The sequence below is a fragment of the Ranitomeya variabilis genome, chromosome 4 (genome assembly GCF_051348905.1).
Source record: "Ranitomeya variabilis isolate aRanVar5 chromosome 4, aRanVar5.hap1, whole genome shotgun sequence".
Classification (NCBI taxonomy): domain Eukaryota; kingdom Metazoa; phylum Chordata; class Amphibia; order Anura; family Dendrobatidae; genus Ranitomeya; species Ranitomeya variabilis.
In genome coordinates this window covers 437,355,875-437,374,267 of record NC_135235.1, presented here as the reverse complement: position 1 = coordinate 437,374,267, position 18,393 = coordinate 437,355,875, and the positions used below count along the sequence as shown (strand labels likewise).

Here is an 18,393-nt window from a genome sequence, read left to right as displayed (position 1 = left end):
TTTGTGCACCAGTCTTCATCAAGTGTGCAATGGAGTAAGATGTGTAAAATTTATTATCAGGCACTTAATGAATGATAATTACATCAGGCTCTTAATGAATTTAGTGCATCTTTTAGCTTCTGTATGCTCTTGCAAGAAATGTATTAGTACATTTTGGTCATAATTTATGCAGTTTTCTGGCCTGGACTGGTGTGAACACTGGCAAAAACTGCTTGATGAATCAGTCCCATAATGTGTTTTGTTTTTCTTTTGATTAACTGTTGAGTTGATGTTAAGACTTTAACAGAACAAATAAGCTCAAATTTTAAAATTAAGATAAAACAAAAAACATGAATAGCTTTGGTAGCCATAACTCCTACTAGATACTATGGTATACTGTATAGTTCAGAGAGAACCCTGCAAGTATCAAAAAGTTGCAGCTTTTTCATGATGAAGGAATTAAACACCTGGATTAATTCTACAAAAGCCGTGATGTTACCATTCTCCCCTCTTTAGGTGGAATACTGTTTTCATCTAATGCTGTTGTGGAGAAAATAAGACACACACTCCTCTGTGTAAAAAGCTCTTTCCTATGAATACGCTTTTATTCATTTACTTTACTCAGGGACAGTGGACGCGCCGTACTCTTCTAGCTCAGTGCATCTGGCCAATTTCCATGTATACAGCACAAGGGTGGGCAGTATTCCACAAATAATATTGCCCAGAGCAAGGAGAGCACAACACAATGTTTTAGTGTTGAAGAGTGTGATGGACTCTTGAGATGAAGGTGGGAGTGTGGGACAGAGTTTACAGACGTGAGTCTAAGCACTTGCGGGCTCAAAACCACCCACTGGACACTTGTGCTTTAATTAAAGGGAACCTTTCAGTATGTTCTCAACAGGGTGAGGGATAAGCCACTGCTAGACACCTCTGGAGGTTGACTGATCTTTCTTCCCCAACACCGTTTGTTGTGGGAGATTTGGAAGGCCCCATACATATTGTTGCTCAACTGTTCTGGCTCGAGTCAGGCTCCATGTTTTCCTTTCCTAGCCGTCGATTTCCTTTGCTCTTGCGTATGCTGCATTACTTTGGAAACCTGGTGCTCATCTCTAATATTACTCACCTTTTAAGGCAGGCTCAGCCAGCTGCATGCCACTTAAGTATTCAGGTAATTCAGTGAATGCTAGCTACCTCATGCCAGGACTCCTACCGACTTCTTTAACCCAGCTTCGTCATATGGATGGTCTGGTACACATCCTCAAAATTGTGCCTTTTGACAATCTTTTCTTTACTATTCTGCACACTCAGCTCTGTATCATGGTGTCTGTCTGCATATACAGCTCTGCTGCTCCAAGTGCTAGTTTCCACACTTGGTTCTGCTATACCAAGGTGCCTTCCTGCATTCTCAGCTCTGTTGTTGCAAGTTTCCAATCTGCATACTTGAATCTGCAGTATCAAGACAACTGCACATTCAGCTCCTCTTTACCACGTGCCATCCAGATTTCCAGCTCCATTGACCCTCTAGCCATCCAGCATACACAGCTCTGCTATTCTACAGTATGTGCTGTAAAGTGTATTCCACACCGATCCAGGTGTTAACTTACTAATCCAGCTATGCTGTTCCGTGCCATCTGGCTTATACAACTCTGCTGTATTTTGCTGAACCAACTTCTATGGTTCAAGCCTGTCAATGAGACCTCCTGCTTAGCAAATCCACTTCAGCAGGTGAGCCATCAAAATAATTTATTATAAAATGGAAAATATTTTTTTTTCCCAAAATGTTATAATTAGGGTTGAGCGACTTTTGCTTTTTTAGGATCGAGTTGGGTTTTGTGGAACCAGGCCGGAACCTATGTCATCACGCTGCCCACACTCCTTAATTGGCTGAAAAAATGGCGGGGAAGGCGTCATACAAAACGCGACTTTGGCGCCAAGATCGCCGACCACGTGGCCGATCCCACGCTGGAGTCGGGTCGGGTTTCACGAAACCCGACTTTGCCAAAAGTCGGCGACTTTTGAAAATGAACGATCCGTTTCGCTCAACCCTAGTTATAATCTCTCTTATGAAGCAAACAAAACGGGTATACTTACTGGCGATAGTTGGGAATAATCCCCGATTCTCCATCCTTCATATTGTAAGCGTTGACTCTGTGAGCAAACCACTGGCAACGATTTTTGTACATGGTATCTGTGATGTGTAAAATTTCTCCACATTTTACTTGCAGGCCACCCTCAACACGTGCAGGCATTGAAAGGTTTACATGGACATAAAATGAGTCACCAGAGGTTAATAAGCCATTCTCTCTGTTATTCAATAGTTTTCGATAATCTGAAATCAGAAAAAAAAGAACTAAATATATATATATTTTAAGATACAAATTAGGATATGTCTAGTTTTATCTTGTTAAGTGAACATCTCTGTATGGTGTTCAGCTTGTGTCCCAGCATTCCTGTTTTAGAGAGCTATTGGCAATTCAGATATCTTTGCAGAACAAAAAAGTGGTGCAGACACAACTTTTTTGTCCGGCTAAAAAAAACTGATTGCAACTGGATCTGTTTCTTTTTAAACACTGCAGTCTATGGAAAACGGATTTTTTTTTAAATAGTCATCTGTTTTACTTCCGTGAAATGGATCTGTTTTTGGTTTTCTGGATCAGTTTCGAATGGATGATTACCTGACAGTTCATATGTCCGGAAGTCATCTGTTGGCAAAAATATGAATCCGTTTCAAATAGAAGAAAAACGGATGACTATTTAATGGATTGGTTTTCCATAGACTTTAATTGTAAAAAAACCAGATCCAGTTGCAATAATTTTTTTTTTATCTGGACTGAAAAACTGTGTCTACACAACTTTTTTGTCCTGCAAAGATAAAACATTGCTGCTGGATAGGTTTCGAACAGATGATTACTGAACATGTGAGCTTAGCCTTAGGTGGTGCACACATAATTCAGCTGCAGGGTCGATTTGCTTTTAGAGAAGAACTGCTTTGTATAAAGGTATATTTGTCTAAAAATATTGTAAGTTATTCCTAAGTTTACAAAACAGAATGAAACTGCATATATCTCATTTGGAAAAGCAATGTATTCATCTTTTACCATGCTTATAGATAACAATATCATCACAGTTTATGACCTATTTTATTAGGAGTCTATTTGCCCTATACTCTAAAACTGTAATGGAAACTGTACTATCGATCTGACTACAGGTCAGAACATGATGTAAAATAAAATGTTATGTGTGAAAGTGCAATTGCAAGGCTCCAATATAATCTACAATACTAAACATGTCCTCTTACCGTCCATGTTGCATCGGACAGAAAGGCTGCAGAAACCATTCACCCTATTGAGGGTGCAGTGGGCATCTTCAAAGGTCATGCCTTCTAGGTCTACCTTATAAGCAGGGTTCATAACATCAAAATCTACCTGCATTTCGAAATGATACAAATTAAATTTAGACATTAATATTTAAAAATGTATGCAGGCTTCTATATATAAAATGCGTACACTTAATTCTTCCTATGTTATAGCTGACTTTGGTTTCTTTGACAATTTAGCTATCGATTTGGCAACCTGCATATTGACAATAAGTTGGCATCCCTATGTGGCACTGGTTACATTTTCTTAAAGGGAATATTTTCTGACAAGGTATTTCCTACCCTATCTGAGAGCAGGGGCAGGGGAAGAGACCCTGATTCCACCGATATATTACCAGTATAATCAGCTTTGATTAAAAACTATTTTATCTGCTGCAGATCTACCAGTTCTCTGAATACTGAGCTCTGTATAATCCCCTCGCCCACACTACTGAGTGGCAGCTTACAATATACACTGTGCATAGGCAGAAAGCTGCCAATCAGCGTTGCGGGCAGAGTTCTACAGAGCTTTTAAATAGGGAGAACTACATTGCAGCAAATTTACTATTCCTATAGTGATAATCTGCTACTGATACAACAGTGATTTATCAAAGCTACAGCAAGCAGCCCAGTAAGTGAGAGATCTCTTGAATTAAAGTCTGTTCCGCTACATTCTGCTGTTCTTAGATTAGGTAGCGAGTATCTAGTGACCGATTCCCTTTAATTATTTGATGATGTAATAGATCTCAGGCAGCTTGGATTGTCTGTCTCTCCACTCTTCATCCAGACTCTTGGACCTTGACTTCCAAGGTCTAGTGTCAAGTTTCCACAATCAGTGATGATTTGGGGAGCCATGTCATCTGCTGGTGTAGGTCCACTGTGTTTTATCAAGACCAAAGTCAGTGCAGCCATCTACCAGGAAATTTTAGAGCAAAATTTGGGGGAGAAAATGGCTAGAAGGTTGGAGGAGTGTTTAAACTAGGGATTGGGGGGGAGGGTATTCATTTTATAGGAGGGGAAGATGGTGCAGATAGAGACCTGGGCACAAATAAGGAAGTTGGGGGTGGCGGTGGCATGGGGGGTGGGGTTAGAACAGTTAGTAATTTAAGAAAGAATAGAGGTACAGAGAGGAACATCAAGTGCATGTATACTAATGCCAGAAGCCTCGCCAACAAAATGGACGAATTAGAACTAATGTTGTTGGAGCATAATTATGACATGGTGAGGATATCTGAGACGTGGCTGGATGAGAGCCATGACTGGGCTGTTAACTTGCAGGGCTATAGCCTTTTCAGAAATGACCGTACAGATAAGCGAGGGGGTGGGGTGTGTCTATATGTAAAATCGACCTTAAAACCCATCCTGCGTGATAATATAGGTGAATCTAATGAGAATGTAGAGTCCCTGTGGGTGGAGATAAGGGGAGGGGGAAAAATAATAAATTACTGATAGGGGATTGTTATAAATCTCCAAAAATAATGGAAGCAATGGAGAATATCCTCGTAAAGCAAATAGATGAAGCTGCGACTCAAGGAGAAGTCATTATTATGGGGGACTTCAACTACTCTGAAATAGATTGGGGAACAGAAACCTGCAGTTCCAGTAAAGGTAATCGGTTTTTGACAACTATGAGAGACAATTACCTTTCACAACTGGTTCAGGACCCAACAAGGAGGGGGGCACTGCTAGACCTAATATTAACCAACAGGCCAGACCGCATATCAAATATAAGGGTTGGGGGTCACTTGGGGAATAGTGATCACAAAATAATAAGTTTTCATGTCTCCTTTAATAAGATGTGTAGTAGAGGGGTGACAAGGACACTGAACTTCAGGAAGGCAAATTTCCAACGGATGAGAGAGGATCTTGGTGCAATTAACTGGGACGATATCCTGAGGCATAAAAATACACAAAGAAAATGGGAGACGTTTATTAGCATCCTGGATAGGACCTGTGCACAGTATATACCGTATGGGAATAAACATACTAGAAATAGGAGGAAACCAATATGGCTAAGTAGAGCTGTAAGGGGCGCAATAAGTGACAAAAAGAAAGCATTTAGAGAATTAAAGGAAGTAGGTAGTGATGAGGCATTAAATAAATATAGAAAATTAAATAAATTCTGTAAAAAGCAAATCAAGGTAGCAAAGATTGAGACAGAGAGACTCATTGCCAGAGAGAGCAAAAATAACCCCAAAATATTCTTTAACTACATAAATAGTAAGAAACTAAAAAATGATAGTGTTGGCCCCCTTAAAAATAGTCTGGGTGAAATGGTGGATGAGGATGAGGAAAAAGCCAATATGCTAAATGACTTTTTTTCATCAGTATTTACAAAAGAAAATCCCATGGCAGCCAATATGACTAGTGATAACAATTCCCAATTAAAGGTTACCTGCTTAACCCAGCAGGAAGTACGGCGGCGTCTAAAAATCACTAAAATTGACAAATCTCCGGGCCCGGATGGGATACACCCTCGAGTACTGCAGGAATTAAGTACAGTCATTGATAGACCATTATTTTTAATCTTTAAAGACTCCATAATAACAGGGTCTGTACCACAGGACTGGCGTATAGCAAATGTGGTGCCAATATTCAAAAAGGGGACAAAAACTGAACTCGGAAATTATAGGCCAGTAAGTTTAACCTCTACTGTGGGTAAAATCCTGGAGGGCATTCTAAGGGATGCTATACTGGAGTATCTGAAGAGGAATAACCTCATGACCCAGTATCAGCACGGGTTTACTAGGGACCGTTCATGTCAGACTAATTTGATCAGCTTCTATGAAGAGGTAAGTTCCGGATTGGACCAAGGGAGCCCAGTGGATGTAGTGTATATGGACTTTTCAAAAGCTTTTGATACGGTGCCACACAAAAGGTTGTTACATAAAATGAGAATAATGAGGATAGGGGGAAAATATGTGTAAGTGGATTGAGAGCTGGCTCAGGGATAGGAAACAAAGGGTGGTTATTAATGGAGCACACTCGGACTGGGTCGCGGTTAGCAGTGGGGTACCACAGGGGTCAGTATTAGGCCCTCTTCTTTTTAACATATTTATTAATGACCTTGTAGGGGGCATTCAGAGTAGAATTTCAATATTTGCAGAGGACACTAAACTCTGCAGGGTAATCAATACAGAGGAGGACAATTTTATATCACAGGATGATTTATGTAAACTAGAAGCTTGGGCTGATAAATGGCAAATGAGCTTTAATGGGGATAAATGTAAGGTCATGCACTTGGGTAGAAGTAATAAAATGTATAACTATGTGCTTAATTCTAAAACTCTGGGCAAAACCGTCAATGAAAAAGACCTGGGTGTATGGGTGGATGACAAACTCATATTCAGTGGCCAGTGTCAGGCAGCTGCTACAAAGGCAAATAAAATAATGGGATGCATTAAAAGAGGAATAGATGCTCATGAGGAGAACATAATTTTACCTCTATACAAGTCACTAGTTCGACCACACTTAGAATACTGTGCACAGTTCTGGTCTCCGGTGTATAAGAAAGACATAGCTGAACTAGAGCAGGTGAAGAGAAGAGCGACCAAGGTTATTAGAGGACTGGGGGGTCTGCAATACCAAGATAGGTTATTACACTTGGGGCTATTTAGTTTGGAAAAACGGAAGCTAAGGGGTGATCTTATGTTAATGTATAAATATATGAGGGGACAGTACAAAGACCTTTCTGATGATCTTTTTAATCATAGACCTGAGACAGGGACAAGGGAGCATTCTCTACGACTGGAGGAAAAAAGGTTTAAGCATAATAACAGATGTGGATTCTTTACTGTAAGAGCAGTGAGACTATGGAACTCTCTGCCTTATGATGTTGTAATGAGTGAGTCATTACTTAAATTTAAGAGGGGACTGGATACCTTCCTGGAAAAGTATAATGTTACAGGGTATATATATTAGATTCTTTGATAGGGCGTTGATCCAGGGAACTAGTCTGATTGCCGTATGTGGGGTCGGGAAGGAATTTTTTTCCCCATGGTGGAGCTTACTCTTACCGCATGGGTTTTTTTTGCCTTCCCCTGGATCAACATGTTAGGGTATGTTAGGCTATGGGTTGAACTAGATGGACTTAAAGTCTTCCTTCAACCTTAATAACTATGTTACTATGTTACTATGTTACTTCATGCTTCCCTCTGCCAACAAGCTTTTTGGAGATGGAAATTTAATTCACAAGCAGGACTTGGCACCTGTCCACACTACCAAAAGTACCAATACCGGGTTTTATCCCCTTTCTGACATCTGACGTACTATCCCGTCCATGTGGGCTGGGCCCGTCTGACCATGGACGGGATAGTATGTCGTAGCCGATTGGCCCGCGCACACGAGTGGTGTGGGGCCGATCGGGGCCGGGTGTCAGCTGATTCTCACAGCTGACACCCGGCGCTAAGTGCTGGGAGCGGACCGCTCTTGGCACTTTAACCCCTGGAACACTGCAATCAAACACGATCGCAGCGTTCCGGAGCCGGCAAAGGGCATGCCGCGGGGTCCCGATCGCTGCCATGGACACCCGATGTCGTCATGATGACATCTGGGTGTCCAGAGCTGAGAGACTTCCTGTCATGTGCAGTGCATCTCAGGAAGTCTCTAAGCCAAAGGTCAGTGTGCAAAATGTGCAGCGCTGACAGCTTCTATAGCATGCAGATCCGCATGCAGATCCGCATGCTATAGAAGCGATCAGTCTGCAAAAATGATTGTCCTATAGTGGGAGACAGTGTGAAAATAAGAATGAATTTAAAAAAATTGTTTTAAATAATTGTAAAAATATTTTAAAAAATAATAAAAAAATAATTAAAAAAATTTATATTTATTCTATCACTAAATAAATATTTAAATAAAAAAAATCTAAACAATAAAAGTACACATATTTGGTATCCCCACATCCGCAACGACCCGCCCTATAAAACTGTCCCACTAGTTAACCCCTTTACTGAACACCATAAAAAAAAAAAACAAGGCAAAAAAACAATGCTTTATCATCATACTGCCTAACAAAAAGTGGAATAACACGTGATCAAAAGATGGATATAAATAATCATGGTACCGCTGAAAAAGTCATCTTATCCCGCAAAAAACAAGCTGCAATACAGCTCCATCAGCAGAAAAATAAAAATGTTATCGCTCTCAGAATAAAGCGATGAAAAATAATTATTTATTATATAAAATAGTTTTTATTGCATAAAAGAGCCAAAACATGAAGAAAGATATAAACAAGATATCACTGTAATTGTACTAACCCGAAAAATAAAACTGCTTTATCAATTTTACCACACGCAGAACGGTATAAAGCCCCCTCAAAAGAAATTCATGATTTACTGGTTTTTGTTCATTCTGCCTCCCAAAAATCAGAACAAAAAGCGTTTAAAAAATGTCATGTGCCCGAAAATGGTACCAATAAAAACGTCAACTCGTCCCGCAAAAAACAAGACCTCACATGACTCTGTGGACCAAAATATGGAAAAATTATAGCTCTCAAAATATGGTGATGCAAAAACTATTTTTTGAAATAAAAAGCATCTTTTATGTAACATAAAACCCCACTATAACGCCTCTTTTACACATCCTCATATTTCCGGTACCGGAGATGTCAGTGTTCGTGTGTGTAATACTTGCGGCACACGTGTGGCATCTGTGTGCTGCATCAGTAGCACAAGGATGAGCGCCAGGGAAGAAGCGTTACAGTAAGCACTGTTCCCCGGTACCGGGTGCTGAACATGGCTCTCATCATTCTTCCCTGCTCTGCCGGCGATCGGCACAAGCAGGGCATTTTCTGTAATGCTTCTTCCCCGGCGCCGATGCGTGTCACATGCATGACATCCATGTGTGTTATGCATATGCACGTGTGCTGGATGTTTGGTGGCCCGCGCTGACATAAAAAAATGGACATGTCAGCGTGTTTTGCCCACGGACACACGGTCCGTGGAAACATACTGACGTGCACAGACCCATTCACTTGAATAGTCAAATAGCGCTTCGTTCCTCCTGAGTCTCTCCGCATGGCTCCCCAATGGTATAAAATTCTGTGACACACTCATGGTGTCAATATGATCACTGCATCCCTAGATGAATAAGTTCCTTGGGGGGTCTAGTTTCCAAAATGGTGTCATTTGTGGGGGTTTCCACTGTTTAGGCACATCAGTGGCTCTCCAAACGCGACATGGCGTCCGATCTCAATTCCAGCCAATTTTGCATTGAAAAGTTAAACGGCGCTCCTTCCCTTCCGAGCTCTGCCATGTGCCCAAACAGTAATTTACCCCCAAATATGGGGTATCGGCGTACTCAGGACAAATTGCACAACAACTTTTGGGGTCCATTTTCTCCTGATACCTTTGGGAAAAAAAAAGTTGGATCTGAAGTAATTTTTTTGTGAAAAAAAGTTAAATGTTCATTTTTTTTAAACATTCCAAAAATTCCTGTGAAGCACCAGAAGGGTTAATAAACCTCTTGAATGTGGGTTTGCACACCTTGAGGGGTGAATTTTTTAGAATGGTGTCACTTTTGGGTATTTTCTGTCATATAGACCCCCTCAAAGTGACTTCAAATGTGATGTGGTCCCTAAAAAAATGGTCTTGTAAAAATGAGAAATCGCTGGTCAACTTTTAACTTTTATAGCTCCCTAACAAAAAAAAAATTTGGTTCCAAAATTGTGCTGATGTAATGTAGACATGTGGGAAATGTTACTTATTAAGTATTTTGTGTGACCTCTCTGTGTGATTTAAGGGCATCAAAATTCAAAGTTTAAAAATTGTGAAATTTTCTAAATTTTTACCAAATTCTGTATTTTTTTCACAAATAAACACAAGTCATATCAAAGAAATTTTACCACTATCATTAAGTACAATATGTCATGAGAAAACATTGTCAGAATCACCGGGATCCGTTGAAGCGTTCCAGAGTTATAATCTCATAAAGGGACAGTGGTCAGAATTGCAAAAATTGGCCCGGTCATTAACGTGCAAACCACCCTTGGGGGTAAAGGGGTTAAAAATAACAGTATCATTGTGCTTGATTGGCCAGCAAACTTGCCTGACCTTAACCCCATAGAGAATCTATGGGGTATTGTGAAGAGGAAGATGAGAGACACCAGACCCAACAATGCAGACGAGCTGAAGGCTGCTATCAAAGCAACCTGGGCTTCCATAACACCTCAGCAGTGCCACAGGCTGATCGCCTCCATGCCACATTGCATTGATGCAGTAATTGATACAAAAGGAGCCTCGACCAAGTACTGAGTGCATTTGCTGAACATACATTTCAGTAGGCCAACATTTCGGATTTTATAATCATTTTTCAAGCTGGTGTTATGAATTATTCTAATTTACTGAGATAATGACTATTGGGTTTTCATTGATTGTAAGCCATAATCATCAACATTAACAGAAATAAACACTTGAAATAGATCACTCTGTTTGTAATGACTCTATATAATATATGAGTTTCACTTTCTGTATTGAAGAACTGAAATAAATTAACTTTTTGATGATATTCTAATTTTTGTGAGATGCACCTGCATAACCCATACATACTCTCCAGGCCTAGGTAAGAAGCCGGCAAATCCCCACAGCGCACAATGCGCGCTGGAGGGATTCCTAAGTCTGCAGTCACACAGAGTAACTGCAGACTTATCGATTTGGATCGGAAAACTCCTTTAAGGATAGGAAAAATAAAAATGTAATGACCTTAAAACAATAGTAGAATATGACCTGATAAAAAGCTAGGGCCACAGCACCGTATTTTCTCTAATCGCTCTCTGATCAGAGTTTGATCTGATTTTCTCAAATATTGATAAGATTGGAAAAAAAAATACAGCTAACATCTTACCTCAATGTTGCTGTGCTATATCTGTGTAAGGGCTCCCTAAACATATTCTTTTGACCAAGAAATTTTAGGTTTAATAGCTTTTTTACTATAGTATATTAAAAAATATTTAGAAATGTAGCAAAGTGAAGTGTAACCGGCGGAGTAATGGTATAAAATGTCTGCTCAATCAGCTGTTTTGTTATGCCATCCATTAAGGTACACTTATGTTTTCATTACAATTTTTTCCAAAGCGAATTTCCATTGCCCCAGAGTAAATAATGTAACGTACCGCCATGATCTGGACTCCTGGTATTAGTGACATTTCATCAGCAGCTGATTTCCGGGTAACTTGATGGATAAAGATTCCTGTTCTGTTTCCTCCAATTATACTTATTTGTTTCAGCAGGTCATCTCCCTGAAAAGCAATTGTTGTCACTCGACTGGACATTCTCTGAGCGCACCGCCTCCGTACAGGGCTGCATGTAAGAGCAGAACACCATAGCTGTTATACAGATAAGTACAAATATTCTTACAATAAATGGAATAGGTGAGCTTTAATTCACATCCCAAACTATTTATATGAGCATGTAACTTTTTCAAAGACAAATCCAGCAACACTTTTATATGGCCAGTTCATATCTCTGTAACTGAGAAATCAGTTTGGGGTACTGCACCTCATCAGTGCAAAGCGGAGATCTGGTTTGGACGCCTCTCACACAGCCAAACCAGATCTCCGCTTTGCACTGACGAGGGGCAGTACCCCAAAACACAGTGTCTGCAGATTGAGATTCTGGTTTGGCTATTATCCTAAGTCATGTGACAAGGCTTGTTAAAGGGTCAACATTGACTTGTAGGATTGCTACCTTCCAATAGCTGGCACCTGAGTTCTAGTTCTGAAGAGACAATTTGCATAATTAGCATATTTCACAGAGGAGCATTGCGGCTTTAAGTCTCCTCATCTCGGCATGCTTAGCATGTCAATATCCGCAAGGGGAAACGATACTTCTCAAAAAAACTACAAACTTTGAAGAATCAAAGTGAAATTTATATTAAAAAAGTATGTATAAACCTTTGCAAACATCAAATTTCAGTAATACTTCTGGCATATTCTGTATAATTACAGTATTTTCAGAAAAAACATACAAACATATAGTGGAATTAGAAATAAATGATTCTTTACAAATCTTCGACTTTAAAGAGAATCCTCAGATTTGTTGCAAATCCTGAAGGTGCCAATTGATTCCGTAACGCTGGTGGGTACGGACCCACTGTGCCACTGGCCTGACTTAGCCTGGAGGGAAGTATCTACCAGTTTTTGGAAATAGATTTATATAACAAGGGAATAAAACGATGTGTGTGAACATATAGTCTCTTAAAATAATCTTTTTATTATTAATGATTCCTAAAAAACCCACGAAAAACGCCGTGTAACAAACACTTAGCAATCAATCTATCAGATACAGAAATATCTAAACACCTACAAGACAGGCACTATTATCTCCCTATTAGAGAGGAACTATTATTTCCATAATTGTCTAAGGACTCTCTTTTTAGGTTATTGCGCCTTTATCGTTTATCTACCTTAGACAAAGTCTGTCACACTCCATACGTATTTTTATATTATTTTTCATCTCTTTTTATGCACCTGTCTTTTCCCGCCTGCGTATAACAGGGACAGCCAGTTTAGACAGGGGCAGCCGCCGATGAGTGGGAGCACCACATCTCATACCTTTTAGGGTGCCAATCTCCGCAGTTATGTAGAATCAGTCTAGGATATTAGTAAGGGCCTCTGTAGGTATTTACAGGTTGGTATTATGTCTGGATATTATTATAGTAGCAACTGTATTATGTGTAGTAATCCATGGTCTGATTTTAGATATTTCTGTATCTGATAGATTCATTAATGTGAACTGTTTGTTACACTAGGTTTTTGTTGTTTTTTCTTTTTCTAGAGATCATTAATGAAAAGATTATTTTAAGGGACTATATGTTCTCACATAAGTGTCTACCAGGTCTTCACTAGGGCCTCTGATGGTAAGGATAGCCTGGGCTGGCGGTAGACACCAGGTACCACTCCATGGCAGTCCCTGGGACTGCAGCAGCTGACCGGAGGGTCAGAGGCATGGGTGCGAGGTACAAGAGGTCAAGTCAGAGGAGTAGTCAGATGGTCTAAGGTCAGCAGGCAGCATTTGCTCATAGTACAAAGCCAGAGTCAGGGATGGAGACGTCAAACAGAGTGGGTAAACAGGCCAGGTCAATATTGGGAGACAGAATGTAGAGAAATGTATAAACAAGATGCTAAGCAGGCTAGGAACAAACTTTCGAGCAGAGAGTGGTGGAGGAGCTGCCTAATATAGACCCTGCTGCCATGACATAGGCCTGGGAACCTAGTCAAACAGCAGGGTTAAATTCTTGCACAGACCGACTATACCTCCATAAAGCAAATGGAGAGGACTTGCAGGTGTAGCAGTGCTGAGAAGTGCTGCAAAAGGAAAACTCTCTGAGATGGCCTAACACAAGGAGAAGCTGCACGGTGACCATGGTGAGTAAGGCGGCACTGAGGAGGCATGTGAGTTACCGCCGTGACACTTTCTATTAGTCTTTTTTTCTAACAGCTCAGGAATCCCTCCTTCTTTAAATGATTTCACATTGTAGCAATTGATTCTAATATATCATAACTGGCAGGGAATTTAACACATGCTGTGAAGGTCTATCTTGGATCTCCTCATACTATACCAACTGTACATTTAGCGCTTCCTACTCCCATACTACCTCTTCATATCGCCCCCTCTCTGTTGGTGTCCCTCAAGGCTCTGTCCTAGGGCCCTTACTCTTCTCAATCTATACACTTGGCCAGGGACAACTCATAAGGTCCTATGGCTTCCAGTACCATCTATATGCTGATGAAACTCAGATCTACCTCTCTGGCCCTTCTCTCCTCCACGCTTATTCGCTCCTCACCCAATCGCCTCCAAGACTTCTCCCAAATATCCCCCATCCTCTGGAATTCTGTGCCCCAACAAGACTGGTTATCCACCACATTTGGATCCTTCAAAAGAAACCTGAAAACCCAACTCTTCAAAGAAGCTTACAACTGGTAATGGCCACATGGCCACCTCAACACCATCGGAGCTACTGCAACCCTCGACCTACTGTCTCCTTCCCCATAATCCTGTAGAATGTAAGCCCGCAAGGGCAGGGTCCTCTCCCATCTGTACCAGTCTGTCATTGTTAGTTTGTTTACTGTAAGTGATATTTGTATTTTGATGTAGCCCTGTCTCATGTACAGCACCATGGAATTAATGATGCTATATAAATAAATAATAATAATAATAATAATAATAAGGTGCAGTTTTTATCATGATTTCCAATCCAAGTTTTTAGATTGCTCTAAATATAACAGATGTTTTATTCTCAATGGAATTATTTATCCATTTAATGTTTGCATAAAGGTCAGTTGTTAGTCTTCAATAACAGTATGAAATAGCTAGTGATAAAAGACACCCAGTAGATAGGATTGACATAGGAGCTTTGCACAAGATGACAATGGTTACTGGCAGTAATGTAGAGCTAACATGCTGCTGCAACAGCTAGGACTGATCATAACTCAGATACCATGTGGTTAGACTTTTATATCAGTCAATCTGTCTGGGCCATCTAGGTAGTCATCAAGAACAAATAGGCTCCCTCTCTTGCCTTGTTGATGCCCTGCTTTGCTTCTTTTAGGCTGTACCAATGTCACAGTGTAATAGATTGCCTGTAGGTTTATCACTGACAGGAAATAATGCTTTGGTATACTGGGTATTACATAAGCAATCGTACATTGTATTGTGAAGTCCTCTAGTGGGGAAAAAAAATAAAGTTCATTAAAGGATTGGCCATTCATTTTTTATTGATTGCCTATCCTTAGCATTGGTGGTGGTGTGACATCTGACAACCTCACCGATCAGCTGTTACCAGTGCCAGCGGTGAAGCAAAGTTCTCGGATGTTACTGGAACTCAACAGCTCTGTCATTTTTATAGTGGCAGCAGCTGGGTACTGCAGATCCACCCCTTATTCAAATGAATAGGGGGTGGATCTGTCTTATGCAGCCACTATAGTTGTAACTGAGCTGCTGTGTTCCAGCAGCATCCGAGAATTACAGGCCACCATCGGTAAAAGCTGAATGGCGGGGTTCAGAGTCTCGCAACCCCAACGATCAGAGAACGGCAAGTAGGATGTTGGACAAATGCTGCACAGTAAAAAAAACATACATTACGCAGAGTTACTGTTGTGACCTTTGCTAATTCATTATATAGATTAAGTTAACTAAAATTGATGTTGAACTTTATTATTTTAGGGAAATTTCCTCATTTGCCTTTTTGTTTTAGATTTGTTCCTACAGGATGTAAAACCAACCTGGTTTAGTAAGTGCATGGCATTATTATTCACTGTATTGTTTGTAAAATTAAATCAAATTAGTCCATCTGTCCCGAAGTTTAGATTCTTCATCACTGTCATAATTATTTTGAAGAGTGCAAGACCGTCATGCATATAAAAATATATAAAAATATTACAAACCTTTCAAGGTAACCAAAATCCAAACTTCTATTACTTATATTCAAGTGTGAAAATAGTTCAAGACCTACAATAAAAGATAACGATTATTGTACTTTTCCTGAATCAAGTTACCACGTACTAATTGAATTAATGTTTGCTAATTCACTTTGTACTGGAGCAGCCAAGCTACATAGTCAATGTATGTAGAATGAAATAAAAGCTGTAATATGTGAAAAATTCTTCTCCATCATTTTTGGAGGCAATTAACAATCCAGTTTGGCTTTGTAGGCTAATGCCACTATCAATATTAATGAGCATAGTAGGGGGCATTTACATTATCCTGCTGATCAAGAAGATTCTAAGACATAAGCATATGTGTGTATCTGAATTGCCAGAATTACAAGATAGATATATATGTTATTGATAAGCAAATGCTGAAAAAATAGAAACAAAATTTCAAAACATCTTGGTTTAAGGCAGCACGGTAGCTTAGGCCTCTTTCACACTTCCGTTTTTTGCCATCCGTTGCAATCCGTAGTTTTGGTAAAAAAACGGATCCTGCAAAAGTTGCCTGCAGGATGCGTTTTTTTTGCCATAGACTTTTATTGAAGACGGATTGCGACAGATGGCCACACGTCGCATCCATCTTGCAACGGATGCGTTGTGTTTTTGCGGACCGTCGTGATGAAAAAACGTTCAAGGGAACGTTTTTTCGTCCGTCAGATCCGCCATTTCCGACCACGCATGCGCGGCCGGAACTCCGCCCCCTCCTTCCCGGACTTCATAATGGGCAGCGGATGCGTCGGAAAACTGCATCCGCTGCCCACGTTGTGCACAATTTTGCACAACGTCCGTCGGTACGTCGGGCCGACGGTTTGCGATGGCCCTGTACCGACGGAAATGTGAAAGAGGCCTTAGTGGTTCATAGATTGTAATGTAAAGTGCTGCAGAATATGTTGGCGCTATAGAAATTAAATTATTATTATTAGCAGTGTTGCTTTGCAGCACTGGGGTCTGGGTTCATTTCCCAACAAGGACAACATCTGTAAGGAGATTGAAGGTTCTTCCCTGGTGTTTGGATGGGTTTCCTCTGGGTTCTCCGTTTTCCTCCCTCACTGCAAAGACATACTAATAGGGAGTTTAGATTGTGAGCCCTAATGGGGACAGTGTTGTTAATGTCTGTAAAGCGCTGTGGAATTCATGGTGCCATATAAGTGAGTAAAATAAATAGATTTAATCAGTATTAGTGATGAGCGACTGTATTCAGGCTGAATAGCAGCCGAAAATCATGCAGCTGTGGCAACTCAAACATAATCTCCGAGCACACCATACATACTCGGAGACCACCTGAGCATGCTCGGAAAACCCGAGTAACGAGCACACTCGCTCATCACTAATCAGTATCTGTTATGACCACCACACACAGAAATGCACGCATATACGCACCTTGGCTGCTATCAGTGAGGTTATTAATTGTTCTCTGAGGAATGTCCTGCCACACTTAATGCACTTGGGCTTTAAAATCATCAAGCTACAAATTGCAATTGTTGCCAAATGATTTCCTAGGTGTGCTCAATGGAAGATAAGTCTGGAAACGCTGCGGGCCATGGTAACACATTTAGGCCAAATAGGCTGCTCAAAGTAGCACTAGCAACATGTGTCCTGTGTTGTCATGCTGAAGAACGGCTCATGAGACACTATGGAGAAATGACTGCTTCACCCGTTCCATAACCAAATCAATGTAACACAAACTGTTAGTGTACCTGGAATAAAGACTAGAGACTGCCATACATTATGCCACCCCAAACCATAATCCCAGAAGAAGGACCATTGTGTGGGAACTTTGTGGGTCACTGCCTCTTCACTGTGTACGGGTGCTACCGCATCATTACAGTATAAACACACACATATATATGTACATTTATTTATATACAATATGTATATATATATGTATGTATATACATATTTGTGTATTATACAGTTATATGAAAAAGTTTGGGCACCCCTATTAATCTTAAGCTTAATGTTTTATAAAAATTGTTTTTTGCAACAGCTATTTCAGTTTCATAAATCTAATAACTGTTGGAAACAGTAATGTTTCTGCCTTGAAATGAGATTTATTGTACTAACAGAAAATGTGCAATCTGCATTCAAACAAAATTTGACAGGTGCATAAGTATGGGCACCCTTATCATTTTCTTGTTTTAAATACTCCTATCCTACTACTCCTACTTTTAACTGACTTACTAAAGCACTTTTTTTGGTTTTGTAACCTCATTGAGCTTTGAACTTCATAGCCAGGTGTATGCAATCATGAGAAAAGCTACTTAAAGTGGCCACTTGCAAGTTGTTCTCCTGTTTGAATCTCCTCTGAAGAGTGGCATCATGGGCTCCTCAAAACAACTGTGAAATGATCTGAAAACAAATATTATTCAACATAGTTGTTCAGGGGAAGGATACAAAAAGCTGTCTCAGAGATTTAACCTGTCAATTTCCACTGTGAGGAACATAGTAAGGAAATGGAAGAACACAGGTACAGTTCTTGTTAAGGCCAGAAGTGGCAGGCCAAGAAAAACATCAGAAAGGCAGAGAAGAAGATTGGTGAGATCAGTCAAGGACAATCCTCAGACCACCTCCAGAGAGCTGCAGCATCAACTTGGTGTCACTGTGCATCGGTCAACTATACAACGCACTTTGCACA

The 18,393-nt window shown here is 40.3% G+C and overlaps 1 protein-coding gene across 2 annotated transcripts in view; it reads right to left on the bottom strand.

Moving 5' to 3' along the window:
* CARD14 (caspase recruitment domain family member 14) overlaps positions 1-18,393 on the bottom strand; it is a 106,274-nt gene that overhangs the window by 12,121 nt on the left and 75,760 nt on the right. For both annotated transcript variants that reach the window (XM_077251436.1, XM_077251435.1), the window contains exons 12-15: positions 15,714-15,777; positions 11,442-11,628; positions 3,278-3,404; positions 2,071-2,308 (exon numbers count right to left, since the gene is read on the bottom strand). In XM_077251436.1, the coding sequence (XP_077107551.1) occupies positions 2,071-2,308; positions 3,278-3,404; positions 11,442-11,628; positions 15,714-15,777 (616 nt within the window). The remainder of the gene's footprint in view (positions 1-2,070; positions 2,309-3,277; positions 3,405-11,441; positions 11,629-15,713; positions 15,778-18,393) is intronic.